This window comes from Arvicola amphibius, chromosome 1, assembly GCF_903992535.2.
Source record: "Arvicola amphibius chromosome 1, mArvAmp1.2, whole genome shotgun sequence".
Lineage (NCBI taxonomy): Eukaryota > Metazoa > Chordata > Mammalia > Rodentia > Cricetidae > Arvicola > Arvicola amphibius.
Genome location: NC_052047.1, coordinates 9,537,114 through 9,557,099, shown reverse-complemented (window position 1 = coordinate 9,557,099; position 19,986 = coordinate 9,537,114). Strand labels below are relative to the sequence as shown.

Here is a 19,986-nt window from a genome sequence, read left to right as displayed (position 1 = left end):
AAAAGGCCCTTGACAGGGTTCCACATACCTTGAAGATAAAATGCTGAAGACACTGGGAACATAGTTCAAAACAATAAAGACAGTTTACGGCAAACGTGCAACTAACATTATACTCCCTGGAGAAAGTATCACAATTATTTCACTAAAATTAGGGTTAAGACAAGGATTTGTGTTGACTCTCTCTCCATCAAGACTGTGTTAAATCTTAGTTATAGCAATAAGACATGAAAAAGAAATGAAAGATATGCAAATAGGAACAGAAGTTGTCAAAGCATTCTTATTTTCCAGATGATATCATCCTACACATAAAAATAATATGAAGACCCCCGTCGATAAACTCCCTGAGTTTGATGATCTGAGATTCTAATGTTTCATACATAAAGTAACAGAAAATTCCAGGTGCTAGAGAGGTCAGATTTGCCTCCATCTGTGGCTGTCATGTCTTAATGAGCATCTACACCATCTCAGCCCACTGCTGTGTTTTCTCCGCTGTGAAATATACACCAGCAATTTCTTCCTTACGGATCCCACAGAAGAATACTGCAACTAAAATAAGAAAAGGAAAGATAGCATGCTTGTGTAAACTTGACCTGCTATTTGTGGTTTCCATCTACACTTTAACAAAATCCCTGAAGGAACAAATGGCTTATGATTTACTTTCTGGAATTCTGTTCTAAGTCCTCTCCCTATGACACCCAAGTACCAAAAGTTCCATCTCTGCTTCACACTGTGAGCCCCAGCTCTGCTTTACACCTCGACACCACAATTCTGCTTCACCCAGTGACACCACAGTGTTCAGAGTGTCTCAGAACACAATGGTCTGCCGCTAGAACTTGGTACAAAGGAGATTCTTTGTGTCATACGGGGCTGGTGTGAGTTGTAAATGAGATATTTTTACGAAAACCCTTATTGTATAGACTTATTAAATTTACTAGCTTAACTCTACAAAATTAAAAATGTTCCACAATGGATTTTTTTTGCTTTGTCAATGTTAATAAACCAAATTATTTTAAGTAAAATTCATATATTTGGCATTTAGTATGTCATAATCAAAAAATGAGCTAGATGGTATTTTCATGGTCTGTTGAATTGTGCCATTAATATCGTTGCTACCTCTGTAAAGTTGTTTATCATTTTGACAAGAATGAGTATATAGGATAAGCAAGTTACAAAGGCAGAATGGGCTTAGGATTGGTTGGTATTTTAAATTGGCATGGAAGTACAAAAGTATTTGGCCTCCACAATAAATACTACAGGGTTATTTTGATTTAATTATCATAGTTAAAAACAAAAGTGTTTTTTGCCTGGCAGATAACAAAGATAAGTTTTTGTTTTTCATCCTTAGATCACATTGTTATGTTTGTCATGGCCCTGAAGCCACAGCCAGCCTGGTTTGGATTAGAGAGAGTCTAGGATAAAGGTTGGTTCTTTTTATCTGATGCTTAGTCTCAGGGCTTGTTTTGATTTTTTTTTTAACTAGCATGATGCATAAGATTTTGGAGTTGGCTAAAGATTCTTCAAACTTAGAAGCAAAGGAAAGAGGGGATTAAGATGATCTTATTTTAATTTAATCTTTATTAAGCACACAAACTATTCCAGAATTATTGGAAAAGATCAAACTAGAATATCCTCAGGACAACAGGTTTTGCCCATTATGATTTTAGAAAAACCATTCAATGTCCCAGAAGTCCTGTTCCCTTATATATTAAAAAAAAAGGTGACTAAGTCTCACTAAGAACAGTTTATCACTGCTCACATTTGGTTAATGGGAAGCTGGCTGTCCAGATTCTTTGCACTGACCAAATTGTCATTCATGGTACTTTAGTATCTCCAAAAATAATGAATATTTAACCACGTTCTAGAATGTTAGAAGGCGTAGATAGGAATAGTATCTCATTTCTATATGCTTACAATAATGTATAAATGCATAATGTTCTCAGCAGTTGAGATATTGGCCAGTGCTCATTTCTTTCTATCACCAGCCAAGGGAGTCAGTGCATCTTTGATAGTAAGCCCCTCACCTAGAGGCAATTCTGCTTGCATTGAGTGTGTATTCTCACTGGCAAGGACTTGTCATACCCAACAGGAACCTCTTGATCTTTGGAGTAGCCATATCAATTTCCCTGGACGAAGACTATTAACAACCCTTTAATTTGATATTACAATTCCACTCCACTCTGTTGTCACTATAAGCCAGCCTCACTGAACTTTTTATTGCTTGAAAAGGCTAGACAATTTTCCATCTGGGCCCTGTTTAAATTTTAAAACATTAGTGCTCTCTCTCTCTCTCTCTCTCTCTCTCTCTCTCTCTCTCTCTCTTTGTCTGTCTCTGTCTCTGTCTCTCTCTCTCTCTCTCTCTCTCTCTCTCTCTCTCTCTGTGTGTGTGTGTGTGTGTGTGTGTGTGCATGTATGTTTGATGAGTATGTGTCCCATGACTTATGCTTGGAAATCAGGACCACTCTGTGGAGTGGATTTTTATCTCTAACTTTATGTGGGTACCAGGTATCAGATCACCAGGCTTGGCAACTGCCTTTACCCACTGAGCCACCTAGGCAGACCACTGTCTTAGCACTATGGAATATGCTCTTCCCCCACACCTTTTTACAGCTGTCACATTATTCAGATTTCAACAAAAGCATGTCCTCCTCTGGGAGACGTGACTCCTTTGTGCTTTTGTTTAGGTTCTTTCTATTCAGTATCGTCTTTTCCTACTACATAGTCATCCCCTGAGATCATCTGTTTGTGTACTTTGGTTCCTTCTTTACCAGTGGAAAGAAGTCTACAAAGAGCATGTGCCTTGTTTCATCTATGTCTGGAACAGGGACTTTCTTGTGGGCTCTCTATAAGTATTGGTCAAACAGAAGACAAATGCAATGGCCAAACCCTCAGCCCTTTCTTTTGTAGTAGGCTAATGTTGTGGGAGGTCCTTCTGTATATGTTCTGCTTTTATTGGTTAATGAATAAAGCTGTTTTGGGACTTCACGGTGCAGAATAGAGCTAGGCAAGGAAAACTAAACTAAATGCTGGGAGAAAAAGGCCAGAGTCAGGAGAAACCATGGAGCCTCCTCCGGGGATAGATAGATGCCATACAGTCACAAGAGGAGAAGGATGCAAGCTGCCAGCCAAAAGCTTGCTGGTAGGCCACGAGCCTTGTGGTAAAATATAAAATAATAGAAATGAGTCAATTTGATATGTAAGAGCTTTATAGGAATATGCTATAGTCTTTGGCCAAGTAGTGTTTTGAGTAATATAGTTTCTGTGTGATTATTTCATGCTCTGAACAGCCAGGATGAGTGGCCCTGTGTCAACACACTAACTCCAGTGCTAATCATCCTGCCCTGAATCCATTCAATACTAAGTAATAATAATGTCAGCGATTTCCTACCTCATAGCAATGCTTTTGTAACTAATCACTTTAACCATCCACCAGATTCCCTGTATTTTACATCCCAGGTAAAGCCTGCCTGTCCGTCTGCTTATTGACTACTAGATGGGGCATGAGGTAGCTTAAATGGGAGTGGCTCCCATAGGCTCATATATTTGAAGGCTTAGTCACCAGTTAGTGGCACTGTTTGGGAAGGATTAGGAGGTATGGTCTTGTTGGAATAGGTATGGCATGTTGAAAGTGGTGTACCACTGGAATGGTCTTTGGGTTTCAAAAGACTATGCCAGGCCCAGTGTCTTTCTTTCTGCCTAGTACATATGATTAGGATGCAAAACTCTCAGCTACTTCTCCAATACTGTGCCTGTTTGCCTGATGCCATATCCCCCACTATGATGGCAATGGACTAACTGAAATTATATGCTTAAATGCTTTTTTATATAAGTGGGTTGGTCATGGTGTCTCTTCAAAGCAAAGAACAGTAACTAAGACAAGCACCAGAGCATCCTTCTTTTCCTCATTATCTCAGGTTTCCCTCAAGCTTGCTACATAGCTGAAGATAAACTTGAACTTATTATTACCCTTCCTCCATTCCTGAGTGTTGATATTACAGGCATGTATCACCATACCCAGTTTATGTAATGCTGGGATTGAACCCAGGACTTCATGCTTGATAAGCAGCAATCTATGAAGTGAGCGACAACATCTCCACATCTTTTGATCAGAGAGTCTATGTTTCTCAATACAATGTGTTTCCCAACTCTAAGACCTTAAGCAAGAAGGTAATCAATGAACATTTCTAACATGTTTAATTGTCTTGATTTGTTTAGCCACTCTATTCAATGAGCATGCCTACTATGTGTCAGGTACTTTGCAAACACTGGGAGCAGATTAGTAAACAAAGTAAAAATCTGGCCTCAGACAGCAATACCCCATGAGGTATTGGCAGCACTAGCTGAAGAATAAATTTATTATTTATTTTTTATAAACAAAACAAGCTATCTTTTTTTCATTTTACATACCAATCCCAGTTCCCACTCCCTCTCCTTCTCCAATCCTCTCCACCTACCTTCCTACTCCACCCCCATCAGAGAGGGTATGTCACATTTCCTTGAGGAAGGTGAAGGCCCTCCCTTGAGGGTTGAGCAAGGTATCCATCTGAAGAGAATGGGTTCCCAAAAAGCTAGTACACACAGTAGGGATAAGTCCTGCTGCCACTTCCAATGACCCCTCGGTCTGCGTCTGCCATACAATTGTCACCCATATTCATAAAGTCTAGTTTGGTCCTGTGCTGGTTACTTCGTTGTCCAACTGGAGCTGGTGAGCCCCTATTAACTCAGGTAAACTGTTTCAGTGGGTGTCCCCATTATGGTCTTGACCTCTTTGCTCATATTTTTATTCCTCCCACTTTTCAACTGGACATTGGGAGCTTATTCCAGTGCTCTGATGCAGGTCTCTGACTGTTTCCATCAGTTGCTGTGGTGTAGGAGTCCTGTATTTGTGTTGCTTTCATTGGTTATTAAAGAAACTTCCTTTGCCTTTTGATAGGGCAGAACTTAGATAGGTGGAGTAGACAGAACAGAATGCTGGGAAGAAGAGCAGAATGGCAAGATGCCATGCTCCAGACAGACACTGGTTATACTCATCCCAGCAATCCATGACCTTGTAGTGAATACAGATTAATAGAAATGGGTTAAATCAAGATATGAGAGTTATCCCAGAAGAGGCTATATATAGTGGGTCAGGCAGTAATTTAATTAATACAATTTCTGTGTGGTTATTTTGGGAACAAGGTGCCCCATTCCTCCTTACAACATTGCTGGATAAAGGTTCTATGGTGACATTTAAGATAGTCATCAGGGCAATATCAGTTCAGGCACCCCCTCTTCTATTGCTTAGGGTCTTAGCTGGGGTCATTCCTGGGAAATTCTCTAGGGCCAGGTTTCTTGATAACTCCATATAGTTCCTTCAATTTGTTCAACTATGTTCATAGCAGCATTATTTGTAACAGCCAGAACCTGGAAATAACCTAGATGCCCCCAACCAAAAAAATGGATAAAGAAAATGTCATATGTTTACACAATGGAGTACTACTCAGTGGTTAAAAAAAAAACAATGACATCTTAAAATTTGCATGCAGATAGATGGACCTATAAAAAAGCATCCCGTGTAAGGTAACCCAGACCCATAAAGATGAACTTGGTATGTACTCACTCATAAATGAATACTAACTGTAAAGCAAAGAATAATGAGCTTATAGTCCATGACCCTAGAGAAGCTAAGTAACAAGGTGAACCCTAAGGAAAACACATATAGATCCCCCTGGGAAGGGTAAACAAACAAGATCTCCTGACAAAATTGGGAGCATGAAGATGGGGGGAAGGGAGGGCAGAAGGGGAAGAGGAGAAGAGAAGGGATCGAGAACTTGAGGGAACAAGATAGTCAAGATAGAGGAAGGACAGAGGTGGAGAGCAAGAAAAGAAGAATAAATTTAATATGTCTATATAAACACAAACATACACTGCATGTAAAGGTTCATATATTTTAATTTCTAGATAATCTGGCTAGTTCACTGACTACATTGATCATACTTAAGAAATTCGCACTGGTGCATTTCACGTTCCCATCACAGTTTATTACCATGTAGAATGTCAACACTAGGCCAACTAATAAAAAACTTAGAGAAGCTTTCTGTACAATTATCGAAACACAAATCCCAAATTGTTGTACCGCTGGTTAAATTAATATAAAGATGACGTTTGAAACACCATTATTGGATCAAAATTTATGGGCTGATTTTTTCTACATCCTTCTATTGGCATATATATATATATACACACACACACACACACACTTCATAGGGGAATTTCAAGTTTATTCTATGTGTTGAGCATATCCATCCTATGGATTCCTTGACTCCCCCCTCCCACTTCCGCCGGTCCCCTTGGCTCCTCAGTTTCACTTATACTTCCATGTCATACATACACAAATATGTACTACATGTGTAACCTGTGCATATATATGATTTTATGTATAAGCTTATATTTATATCTTATGTCTATCTAGGATATATACATTAGAGAAACCTGCAATATTTGTCTTTGTGAGTCTGGCCTTGTTCTATTTAACTTGAGTATGTTCAATGGAATCTTTTTCCTGTAAATGACAATTTCGACCTTCTTTACAGTTGAATAAACCTACATGAGGCATATGCAGCATGGCTCTTTACACATCCAACTCTTTGTAAGGGAGGCCGGCCCCCTTGAAGGCCGGACAGGATGCACCCAGACACCAATTTTCAGCACAAAGGAGATTTATTACACTAGAGGGGCAAGTGGGGGTAGGACGGGGTGCTGCTGAGGCAGTCAGCAAGCAGCAGCAGCAAGCAGGCAAACAAGAGAGCAAGCAGTTCTGCAGGAGTGGGTTTTTGAAGGAGAAAAAGTGGGAGTCTCTGCTAGAGTGGGTTGGGAAAGCCTGACTGGACACGTTAGCCAAATAATGAAATTTGTTTGTTGGATCTTGGTGTTTTGTGACAGGAATGAATCAGTGGTCAAGTAAGGGAATGGACCATGGTGCTAGTTTTAGAAATGTGATCTAACAGATTTTTAGCAAGGGAAAGGGGCAAAGCCTGTCGGTGTCAGTTTTACCATGGCCAGGCCTGTTAGGGAGCCCGTCACTGTGAACACTTAGGTTATACCATCACTCGTCTATTGTGAGCAGTGCAGCAATAAACACAGATGTGTGTGTGTGTGTGTGTGTGTGTGTGTGTGTGTGTGTGTGTGTGTGTGTGTGTGTCTTTGTAGTGAACTCACTTAGAATCCTACGGGAATGTATGCAGAAGTGACATCCTGGACCAATATGATATTTCTACTTTAAATTTATTAGCCAAAATGGAGGAAACCCCATATTGATTTCCAGGGATGCTAAAATAGTTTATACTCCCTCCATCAGTGGATGCAGGCTGTCCATTTTCCTGCATCCTTTCCAGCACATACTACTTTTGTCTTAAATACCTTCTTAAGTATTCTTATTGTGATGAGATGGACACTCAATTTAATTTTAATCCCACTGATAGCTAATTCTGGTTTTTCAAATGTTTACTGGACATTCATATGTGCTTTTTAGAAAATGTATGTTCATTTTGCTAGTCCATTTATTGACTGGATTGCTTCTAAGTTTTGGTATTCATTTATTTCTAAGCTCTTTATCTATTATAACTTTTAATCCCATGTCAGATGCATAGCTGGAATTTTTCAATTTTGTTTGGTCACTTTGATCAATACTTATCTATTGATCTTGAACTATTATTCAGAAACTCTGCCTCTCACTATATGTAGAAATGATTTCCTCTAAAAGACCCCAAATGTTTCAGATTTTTAGCTCTTACATTAAGGTCCTTGATCCGTTGAATATTTTAATTGACTTTTGAATATTATGACCAATAGAGATCTCATTTCATTCTGTCCTATGTGAGTTTCTAGTTTTCCAAGCAACGGTTGTGGAAGAGATTGCCTTTCTTCCAGTGTAATATTTTTACATCTTTGATCAAATCAGGTAGCTCTAACTAATCATGTTTATTCCTCGATTATGGCTGCTAGTCCATTCGTCTACACTTTTCTTTTTGCCAGTACCAAACTGTCTTGAGTTCTATGGCTATGTAATACAACCTGAAGTGTTGTGACACTTCCAGCATTACCATTTTGGCTCAGGATTGTGCTAACTAGTCATGCCTCCATGTGAATTTTGAGATTTATTTTCTGTTTCCATGAAGAATGTACTTGCATTGGGGGCTTATGTTATATCTCTATACCACTTGTTGTACTACAACAATTTACAATATTAATTATGCTAATCTATGATTATAGGTGGTCTTTCCATCTAGTATGTTTTCTGATTGCTATCTTCAGCATTTCAAACTTTTCCTTGCATAAGCCTTTCGCCTCTCTGGTTAGGTATTTTTTCCGCATTGTTAGATAGTGTTGTGAATGGGGTTATTTCTCAATTTTTCTCAGCATGTTTGTCACTAGCACGTACGGAAGTTATTAATTCTGTATGTTGACTTTGTTCCCTGCTACCTTTTTGACGTGTTTATCATTGTTTCCTGCAAGCAATGCGGGGGGGGGGGGTAAGAATTCTCATGGGTGCCCATGCACTGACCTCCTGCACGTGTGATTCCCATCTTCTTCATAAATAGGGATTCCGAAGGTATGCATCAGGTTGAGAGCCTTGAAATCTAAAGTTTATGCTGGAGCACCTGAGTCGGCTCAGTGTAACTGCCAGAGTCCTTGGAAGAGGAAGAGGTTTCCCAGTTGATATCAGTAGAGGGGGGCAGGCAGATGTTCTGCTGCTGGCTCTGAATGTAAAGGGAATGGCCACAAGCCAAGGCCTGTGGGCAACCTCTGGACACTAGACAAGGCAAAGAACATGGTTTCCTCCAGGAGCCTGTAGACAGGAATTTGGCCATAACACTTTGATTTTAATGTAGTAAGACCCATGCCAGGTTTCTGACTCACAAAATCATAGGCTATGAATCGTGTTGTTGCTAAGTTGACAATTTCATGTCAATTTATTAAACTCAAGCAGAATGCAATGGAGTGAGAAATTTAAGTCACTTTCATATATGTTTAGAGTTAGCCACATATTTATTGTAGCCAAGCATTATAAATATTGAATAATATAAATAATATCATGAATTACACATAAAAACCAATGTGAAAAGTTCCGCCCCAACTTCCTAGAAGTGCGAACTTTGAGTCACCAACCAACCGTATCAGCTGAGTCAGGAGCCCTGGGAAGGCCATGGCAATGTGTTTTACATGATGGTCCTAAAGCATGGTAAAGACAGGAAACCATTTGGTAAGATGAAGAAAGGGGAGAAAAAGGGGGGAAGCGAGGGTGGAGGATATGGAGAGCAGTTTGAACATTAAAACTGCCTTCATGATAAGTGCTCCTTGGTTCTGTTCCTCAACTGACCAAAGCAAAGGAAGCATCATAAGCTCTTAGAAGTTCCCCCGATGCCAGTCTCCTCAAATTAGAGCCCAGTTCTCTATTGCTTTAGGAAGTAAATTTCTCAAGATTTAGCAAAAACAAAACTAAACATAAAAAAGACAAAATTCCTCTTTTTGTCATTCACTTTCACTCGGTTGAAAAGGTGCTGATGGTGCAATCAGTGTAATGCTTTCTTTCTGTTCTTGTACCAAAACTTCAGCAACGTGGAGCAAATTGGAGACTCCACATTTTGAGGTATTTGCATGCTAGGATCTCCCAGAAACCCGTTCATTTACCAGATAATCACTGGGAATCTGGCACACACCAAACACTATTCAGTATATTGAGAATAAATAGTAAAATAAAATTCTCAATTTTATGGGCCTTATACTCCAAGGAGGGAGAAAGAAACATGTTAAAGCTAAGGAAGTAAACACCAGATAGATGGAACTGTAATGGAAATCAACATATGGCAACGTGACAGAGCCTAGAATATGTTTGTTATTTTAGTTAGAATGAGGTGATAGATCAAATTTGAAAAAAACTTTCCAAAAAAAGACTATTTTTGTCTGAGAAAGTACCACACAAAAGGGCACACCAAATCAGGCTTAGTTGTGCTTGCCTGAATTTCTAGCACTCAGCGGCTCAGGACTGGATCATGAATTCAAGGGAAACCTGGACTGCGTAATGGGTTCTAGGCTAGACTGGACTATAAGGAAACTCTATCTTCAAAAAAAAAAAAAAAAAAAAAAAAAAAAAAAAAAAAAAACAAGCAAAAAATTATTTAAAAAAAAACAAGAGTAGAGATTATTTCTCCAATGTGACAAGCTAGAATAGAGAGAGGGCTGGAGATGATGGAGTAGAAATTTATGCAAGCCCAGCACATGAGGTAGAGGCAGAACTTGTCAACAGATTAGGATGGGCTTGGGGTGTGATGGGAAGTAATAAATCAAAGCACCTGGCTCTGGACTTGAACAATTAGGTATAGTGGCATCTGCTTTTTAGAGAAAAAAGGTTTGATTGAGGTGGTGAAGCATGAGGCAGAGTCTTGCAGAGGGTGGTGGTATGAGTCATGTGTGCCGACTTCAAGAGGGGAAAGAACATGGACGAGTAAGAGCTGGTCCTTAAAGCCATAAATCTGGCTAAGAGCAGTCAATGGATGAAGAGAGACACGGAAAAGGAGAGACTCAAGCCTTGGGGACTCCTACACTACAGATGAGTAAGAACAAGAGAAGGCAATAAAGAAGTCAATGAAGCATAACATGATCATGCGGACCTAAGAGGACACCAAAGCATGTGAAGAGCCTGAGAGAGCCTGGGCTAACAGTTGTACCAAATGCATTGGCATTTGAGTCAAATGGAAATTGAGACTTGACTGTCATGATTTTTAAAGGAAAAAAGCATGCTTTTAGAAGTGTTTTAGCAGAATGGTCAAAACAGATTGGTTTTTATGGCTAAAGAAATACAAATTTTGCTGTAAAGAGGAAAAGATACCTTAGACTATAATTTATTGTTTCTCTTCGAAACAGTAGCTATTACAGAATCTTACATAAAAGACATCATAGAAGAAGAAAACACTACAATTCAAGAGAAAAGAGTCAAGAAATATGTCCAAGTAGTAAAAAGCAGAGACAAACATATATAAGAAGCCTATATATTTCAGTTTTGATACTAGTGTATAAAGAAGAGCACAGAACTAGCTGTGGATAAACAGGTAGATTTTGGAAGAGGACAGTGAGGTGTTTCTGAGAGTCCAGACCAAGAAAAGTAAACGTAAGCAAGTGTTATAGCTCTGGAGCTACAAAGGGACAGTTCTGAAGGCTGGGGCTGCAATAGGCCAACTGACTTGTTGAGAAGTCAGGCCATATCTGAAACTACGAAAGGACAGCTCTGAAGGAAAAGGTATCATGACTTGTCGGGAAGACAGGCTATACCTGGAGCTGGGGTACAGAGGGGGATGGTCTCCCTAAAGGATGTAACAATACTGCCCCTCTCCTAGAGAGAGCCATTACAACTGAGCTCTGCTCAGTTCCCCTAAGAGAATGTCCTAGCAGAGTTATCTGTTTATCCTGCTCTGCTCAGCTCTGGCCCAGCATGTTACTTCTCCTTCATTCTGCTGAAGGGGAAGCCCCTGCAGAAATGTAGTAATCTCTCTGGCTCAGGTGAAAAGTTGTTACGTTTTTCCTGCTCAGCTCCCCTAAAGGAATGTTTCAGTAAAGGTTCTTCTCCATGTCTGTTAAGGAAGCTCTTCGCCCAAAACTTTTAAGAAAGAGCTGCGTGGTGGTGACCTTTAATTCCTGTACTCAGGAGGTAGAGGCATATGAACCTCTGTGAGTTCAAGGACAGACAGCTCCAAAACTACAGAGAAACCCTGTCTCAAAAACGAGGGAGAGAGAGAGAGAGAGAGAGAGAGAGAGAGAGAGAGAGAGAGAGAGAGAGAGAGAGAGAGAGAGAGAGAGAGAGAGAGAGAGAGAGAGAGAGAGAGAGAGAGAGAGAGAGAGAGAGAGAGAGAGATTTGGGAAAGAGAAGTCCAGGAGAGTGGCTATCTCTGCCAGAGTGGGAAAGGGCAGCTAACAATTGATCAGGCAGGGGGCTTATAGAGGGCTTCTCAGGGGTAGAATTTTTCCAGGGAGAAAATTTTCTGCTCAGGGACTGGTTAGTTTTCCTGCTCAGGGATTGGTTGGTTTTGCAGCTCAGGAACAGAGTTGGCTCTGGTTTCAGTATTTCCTTCACTGGCACTTTTTAGCACTTTGGTTCTAGTTTGGGGGCCAGGGCATATTTCTTTTGCTGGCTCTGGTTCCAAGGCTAAACGTTTTCTTTAGCTCTGGTTTCAGAGTCAGGGTATGTTTCTTAGGTTCTGGGTATGGGGCTAAAGTGTTTCTTTCACTGCCTCAGGTTTCAGATTCAGGGTGTGTTTCTTTTACTGGCTTTTGGTTCAGGTCAGAGCACTAGATTTTGCACTCAGGGATGAGTTGGTTTCTTTGGTTGGCCTTTTTACCCTACAGTATGTATTCATAGAAGGCAGAAAAGTTGCTCCATTGAGAAGCACTTTACCTATACCCATGTGTGTACATTTCATTCACCTACCAATCCTGGTACCAAAGAAATTTGATTTTATACTCTAACTTCACTCTTTGCAATGAGGTGAGATCTACTATTTACTCATTCTTTCATTCTTTCCATAATTCTCTTTTTATCTATAGCCATTTATTTCTTATGTTTCTGTTGTATGTATGGTGTACATGCAAATGTGCATATCAATTGCATTTGTTTGGGGGCATGTGTGTGCATGCAGGTGTGCGTGCGTGTGTGTGTGTGTGTGTGTTGATATTGGATGTTTTTCTCAATTACTCTTTACTTTATATATTGAAGTGCATCTCTTATTTGAACACAACAGAGTTCACCGATTTGGCCAATCTTGACTAGCCAACTTGCCCAAGGAAACTGCCCCTGCCTCTGCCTCTGCCTCTGCCTCCAGAGCACTAGGATTATGCAGGAATCACTTGCCTGGGATTTATGTGGGCATTGAGGATTCGAACTTTTGTCCTCACCCTGGTACAAGAAGAATTTTACTCATCAAACTGTCTCCCATCCCTGTAAATATTTATTCTTAAAGCAATACTTTAGGTTATCAAAAATATTTCATAGGTGTTGAGTTTGGAATTTCAATATTCATTCTAGAGTAACTTTTCCTTTGCAATAGCATCTGTTTAGCTTTTGAAACATTGCTTTAGATAAGTCTTTTTATTAAACTCTTTGGAGAAATCTTAGTCTTAGTGAAGAGCATAGTGGGCATGAAGCACAATAGCTAATGCTTTTTACTTGTGGAAATAAAATTTAGTTTTGCATAGATATCTTGAGTTGGATCGACACACTGTAAGCTCCATTGAAAAAGCTTTATAATTTGGATTTGAAAAGTAAATCTCAGTTTATATATAAATTTGACCATCTCATTATTTTCTTTATAACACTTGGAGTTAATACAAGTTTAAAACATCATTATGTATTTTTGCATGTCATTTTCTTTCAATCAAATCTCCAGACAATTTTGAATTCTAATGGCAAGGGCCAATGATCTTAAAGGATTACTTTCATCGTAGGTCATGCAAAATATATAAGCATAAGAACTTATCTAAGACACTTTGAATATCCCTTACAAGCCAGAAGCAAAAACTAACATCAGTGATTTCCCTCAGAAAGCAAATCTTCAATTACTGAGAACAAACAAGTGTACTCTATGTGACACTCTTAGTATGTCACCTTGCAAAAATGGCCACAGTTCTCCAGCCTCTCCCCTTTGGAGTACCACTCAACAGCATCGTTGCCAAAAGAGGATGAAGTCACTCTCCCTGCCTCCAAAATCTGGACTAGACTGTAAGCGACTTTAGCCAACTGGATGTAGAAGACAGTGTGGTCCTTCTGAGTCTGATTTCTAGGAGTAAGACAAAGAGCTGTTTCCAACAGCCCCAAGATGTGTGTGGAAAATGAGACTCCATCCAGGTCAAAGAACATAGAATTAAAAATCAATTATCAACATAGAAATTTCATACAGTAATCTGTTTTGAAGAAATTTATTTTTTCAGTCCTTTTGAAATGTCTGAAAGCAGTGCTGATCCCCAAAGAACTATGACTGCGTCCGCAAAAATTGTTTCTCTTTTGAATTAAAAAAAGAATCCTTCAATTAATGATCTCTTAGCACATTTCCCAGTTGTAAACCTCCAGTCGAACATTCCTCTGTTCTTCTGTGGGAGGCAGCGACGGTCTCCAAGGGGCAGCACAGACGCTCAGCTCTGGAGGCCGGCTTGCGCGACAGCACCACAGCGAGCTGCTAAGCGCGCTCTCGTGCTCCACTCCGTTTCTGGGACTTCAGCCCCCTGGCCTCATGGTCCCATCTCACTGTGTCAGGTTCATATCTCCTCATTAGTACTTGGCAGGAGAAACTAGGCAACACATGTCCCTGGCTTAGAACACATTTATGAGATTGTATTTTAATTCACTTCTGGGAGAAGACAAGCAGCCAAAGACCTAAATGATACATTAGCAGACTAAATTTGACTTTAATTCATCTTTTTTCCAATATACGAAAAGCCAGGAGGACCTAAGTATTCACCCTGGGAGTCTTTTCATTTTAACACCTGTTTGCTTTTGAGGTTACAGACTATCACTGAGATCTCAGACGCCACATTCCTAAGTCTGTGTCTCAAACCCCACTTCTATATCAGGAATGAACATACACGGATATTTCTCAATTGCTTGTTACAGTGGAGATACATGAAGACATACATATTTCCTACTTTATATAGTGGTTAATTAAAACCCATTTTTTTTCTGCCTAGGTGGTTGGTAAATGCAGGTCAGTATATGCAGCCTCAAATGTGTCGTTCAACCATCATGTGCTTTGATTCTACCTCTACTGTTTCTAGAGAACATTAAGAATTCTAATGAAAATGTGCATTTTGAAATTCTTTTTTAATGTACCATCACTTAATATAGCGCTTGACTATATAAATTATAGCTTTTACACATCTTTGGGGAAATTAACTGTGATTTTTAAAAATGGTATTAGAAAGCCGGGCGTTGGTGGCTCACACCTTTATTCCCAGCACTCTCAAGGCAGAGGCAGGATCTCTGTTTACAAAGTGAGTTCCAGAACAGTAAGAAATGTTACACAAAGAATTCCTGTCTCAAAAAGACACACTTGTTTATTGATGATTCCATTTCTAAAAAATGCAGCAAAGGCAACTGATAGACAGCAAGTGAATTCACAACTTCCTGAGACTTACTGGATGGCAATATTAATTAATGAGCTGTCTCAGAGCATCTCCTTGGTGTAGGGAAACCACCCAAACCTGGACAGTTGTCCACAACTTTGTGAATTTGCTGAAAAATAATTGAGCTACGCACTTACAATTTAGAAAAAATTTGATGTTATGTAAACTCCACCCTACATACCACAGGAATAAAAGTGCAGAAAATGTAAGCAGAGAGAACCAAATAATTCTTAAAACACACAAGGCTCGGAACAGCAAAGCTGTTGGTTGCTGATCTGTGCCACCCTGGGGCAGAAGAAGATCATGAGCCTAAGGGAGCGCTCATGTCCTATTCTAGCTATTCAATGGCGAGAATCCACAGCTTCATCTTCAACTGCGCCTGCTCTATACATGTATAGCAATGCTGAAGACATGTTTATATTTAAATATCAAAATGTCTTCAGTTTTCCTCCAAGAAGGGTTAAATTTAATAGAAGAAATGAAGCATGCTCAGTTACCTCAACTATGCACCTCTAGGGAAGAGAGTCTGGTGTGACGAGTCCCTCCTCCCATCTAAGATGCTGACAAAGCTAACACAGACCCTGACACAGTGGCCATAGAAATAGAAACAGTTAGGAAAGCAGCAGGATTTTCTAAGGTAGGATTGATTTAGTCTTACTGTGGGCTAGGCTTTGCTGAGTGCTTAGCAAAATAGCCTTGTTTAATTTAAACAGCAGCTTTCAAGACAAGTGCTAACTCATTTTATTATAAAGGAAACTAATTCTTAAAAAGTATAACCTACCAGAATGGCACTGCAAGTAGATGGTAGAGCCAGCATCTAAGATCTGATCTCTCTGTGCATTGTACACCCAATAAGAACACGGACATCACAGGAAGTCAACCCACATCTAACTGTTGGTGTTGTATTCTGTCTGTGCTTACAGGGACCCTTACTCAGAATCACAGTGTGCTTAGTGCCCACACTGATAAAACAAGGGTAGTAATGCTACCTGGACATTATATAATTTTTATTATTTCTTTGAACTATCATGCAGATTAATGAGTTGGAATACATTTGTATACACCTGGTCCTTGTTTTTCACTGCTTCCCTTCTCCCCTCCCTGTCCTTGCCCAGCTCCTGCTAACCACTTTCCTTCCCACTGGCTCTCTTCTGAAGGCTTGTCACAGGCATCCTGTGCTGCTCCTCTCCCTCCCTCGGGGTTTCTCTAGCCCCTACTGTAGTCTCCTTCCCAGCTCCTTGACCTACACCCACACCCATTACACACTTTTTAGAGGGCTATGTAACATATGGAGTACAAAGCCCCACATGCTTTGGCCTCTCAACGAGAGCCAGTGGTACTTGAGTGCGAGTCGCTGTCGTTCTTTCAACCTTATTGTTTCTCAGATTTATCACGAGGCTAAACGTGAGCAGTGAGCGTTCCGTCCTGACTCCGTACCTGCAGGACAGAGCTGGGCTTCAAGGCTGTGCTGTCCTTTTTGGGTCTTTGCCCTTTAAGCACAACCTCGTTTTCTCGCCAGTGTATTTTAGAAGTTATGTTTTTGATTTCACCTGGAAATTTTATTTGCCTTCACCACAAAAAAAAATGAGTAATATATCTAGTCTGTCATTGCGCTGGCAGACTATTTCTCAGTGGGAGAAAAACACACAGGCACACACACGGGGAGAGAGTCAGACAGACAGACAGACAAGTGTGCTAACCCCGAAGACGGGTCCGGTGAATCTAGAAACAGAATGCCATACCAGCAGCTGTGCTCATGGCCTTGTCTAAGTGGAAGCTGAACAACAAGCAACCGATTGAGCAGCGTAAGAGTCTCAGGAAGTCTGGACTGATGTCCGTTCGATCGTAAAGACATCTATACTAACTTACCAGGAGGCTGTGTGGGAAGACATGAAGGAGTAGTGTGTCAAAAAAGTGTCAGGTTGCACACAGGAATAGCAGTGAGTGCAGGCTCCTCCCGACTTACCAATGGGTGTGAGGTTAACTTGTCGGATACTTCCTCTCTTTTTGCAGCAAGACCCTGCTTTTGAATCCTCCTGGGCAGTGTTTTTAGCGCCCAGCAACCTGACAACCAGAATAGTCAGGCAGGGTACCCTCTCAGCAGAATAAGTCATGGAACCCCCTGCTCTGTTCCGTCGTTCTGCAGCTGGGGTATTGTTAGCAACATCTTTTCTTAGATGCTATGGGGAAAATCCCTCCAGTTTCTAGCTTTATTCTTTCTGGAAGCACGGAGATCTAAGCCAACTATCTTAGTTTACTGCCACAAAGACCCGACAAATGACAACCCAGCAATGGCTGAAGAGGAAAAGGCGGTCTCCTGGGCTTATCCAAATAGTGAGCTTTGCCACAGAATTCTTCTACTTAATCTCACTTTAAAAACAAATGCATAGGTTTCCAGTTAAAAAATAATATTTCCTTATTTTTATATCAGCTTTGCCTTAAAACTTGAGCAGGATGCCTATGGATCTGCAGGGTGGAAGTTACAATCCAGCCATTTCCACTGGCCTGTTTATGCTTTAGGACTTTGTACCGCAGATTCTCTCTGCTTGCTCCTGTTATTCAAGTCCTTCATTTAAAGTCTGCGTCTTCAGCCTTTCTCATTAAATTAATTAATTAAATTAGCCTTCACTGCACTTCATTGTATTGCCACTCATCTTTAGCTCTGCTGTGTTTTTCCTTCACTGGCTCTTCCTGATCTTCAGCTTTCATTGTCTGTGGTCTATCTGTCTCTCATCACCAAAACGTGAGTTCTGAGGGTCTGAACTCTAACACTCCTGTTATTTGCTCCTTTCTCTTACCCTTAGGAACTATGAGCCTGTAGAAAGAGGTCAGTCACATTTGCAAAGATATTAACATGGATGACAATTGTGCTAAATAATGCAACTCATTCTATACATTTCATATGCACAATTTTGTGAAATAAATTTTTGATTGCCATGTTACGGGGAACGTATGTACAGATCTGTGATATCAGCTATGGAGAGGTTCATCTGGAGAAAGAAGTGGCAGTTAGGAATATAAGCCTGCAGCTGATATCCAGGAGACCTGAGAAACTCTGCCTCTCCCTCCCTATATCTCAGTGTTCTCATAAACAGATGCCCATAGAGAAGATAACGAGACCGAGATGAAAGTAAATAAATCAATATATTTTTGATGCTTCAAAGAAGGTTTTCTTAGGAATGCTGGTCTGATTCATTTATAATGTGCTGTAAAGTTGCTATGAATATGTCATCTGCCTGTGAGACTTCTGGCTTCTTCACTTCCTGTGGGGGAGACATAACAGTGTCTTACCTGACAGAATCACAAGGGTGAAACATACAACCCTTGAAACCTGACCTTGGCATGTGCAGCGCTTCCCAACCGTAGCTTCTGTTCTGTTAAGTGGAAGTACTCAAGTGACATCATTCATGTTCCTTTTCCGTTCTGTGTTGTTACCAGACTGTGATCTTCATTCGTGACAAAAATTCTCATGGGCAAGAAGTGTCAGGATATATCGACTATGCCCACAGACTAAAAACTGAAGATTTTGAACTTTACTTTACTGGAAAAAGAAGACTTCTTCCAAGGCCCACAGATTTGAGGTAAATTGTTCACAATTCTTAAACCTCAGGGACAAAGATATAGAATTATTGTGTATTTCTTGCTGATGAACCTCACTGTGGAAAAGTGCCAGGGTCTGAAGCATGTGGGGACTGCAAACCGGAACCACAGGGAGAACCACCATAGCATCTCACTCTAGTAAAGATGGTTCTGGTGGGAATCCTGAGGAGACTGTGGAGAGGGAGCCCTCACACAGCTAAAACTAGAGCTACCACATGACCCATCAAGCTTTCCACTGAGTGTTTATCCAAAGGTAATGGAATCCATATAAAGAGACATCTATAAACCTAAGTTTGCCATAGCACTATTAACAATAATAGCCAAGTGGTGAACACAACGTAAGCATCCCTCAATAGATGAATGGATTTAGAAAAAAGTTGTGTAGAAGCACAGTGGAATACGATTCAGTCATAAAAAATACGAAATCCTTTCATGGTATTACTCATATGGTATCTAAACAAGTTCATCTCGTGCTGGTTGAGAACAAAGTATAGGCTCTGGAGAGGCAGGGAGATCTGAGCAAAAGCTGATCCATAGGCACTAAGCTATGGTTAGATAAATGTAAAACGTCTTATATACAATACTGCAGTATGATAAATATAGATGAAATAGCATGATGCATCTTCCAGAACACTAGAAGAAAACACTTTAGTAGTTCTCATCCTAGAGTAAGGATAAATGCCCAAGAAGATAGTTAAAGCTAACCCAATTTACACATTATACATGCATGCATGGACTAACATATCACATGCCACCCCACTAATATGAAAACTCCAAAGTTATATAACAGATGAGAGAAAGTTTAATCAATAAAATATGCAAAATGAAAGTAAAAATATCCTAAGTTTATCTCAGACCTCTTCTCTGCTAACACCCTTATAACCAATGACACCCTAGTGCCTGTCACCTAAACAGATTTGTCCATTATACAAGAAAAACAAGGACACTGCTCTCTGGATCTGCAATAGCAGTGGCAACACCACGACCGTGCCATACTTAACTGAATATTCCATTTATAAAACCTAAAGCCTGACTAGTACCTATGATTACAGATGGTTTGTATAGTCAGGATAACCAAGAAAAGGGTTTCGCTTCTCTCTGTCTAGCACCCCCTTTGTGGCAGCCACTCAGTGCTACTGAGTTGTTACGGACCCATCCTCTCACTTCCTCTGTCTCACTGATCCCTCTCACTTGGCTTTACTTTACATACTGTCCTGTTTATACAGTCACTTTAATGATGACAGT

The 19,986-nt window shown here is 40.3% G+C and overlaps 1 protein-coding gene across 2 annotated transcripts in view; it reads left to right on the top strand.

The window, feature by feature from the left end:
• Nucleotides 1–19,986, top strand: part of Cfap299 (cilia and flagella associated protein 299) — a 489,548-nt gene that overhangs the window by 399,044 nt on the left and 70,518 nt on the right. For both annotated transcript variants that reach the window (XM_038340915.1, XM_038340182.1), the window contains one exon: nt 18,580–18,722. In XM_038340915.1, coding sequence (XP_038196843.1) covers nt 18,580–18,722 — 143 coding nt within the window. The remainder of the gene's footprint in view (nt 1–18,579; nt 18,723–19,986) is intronic.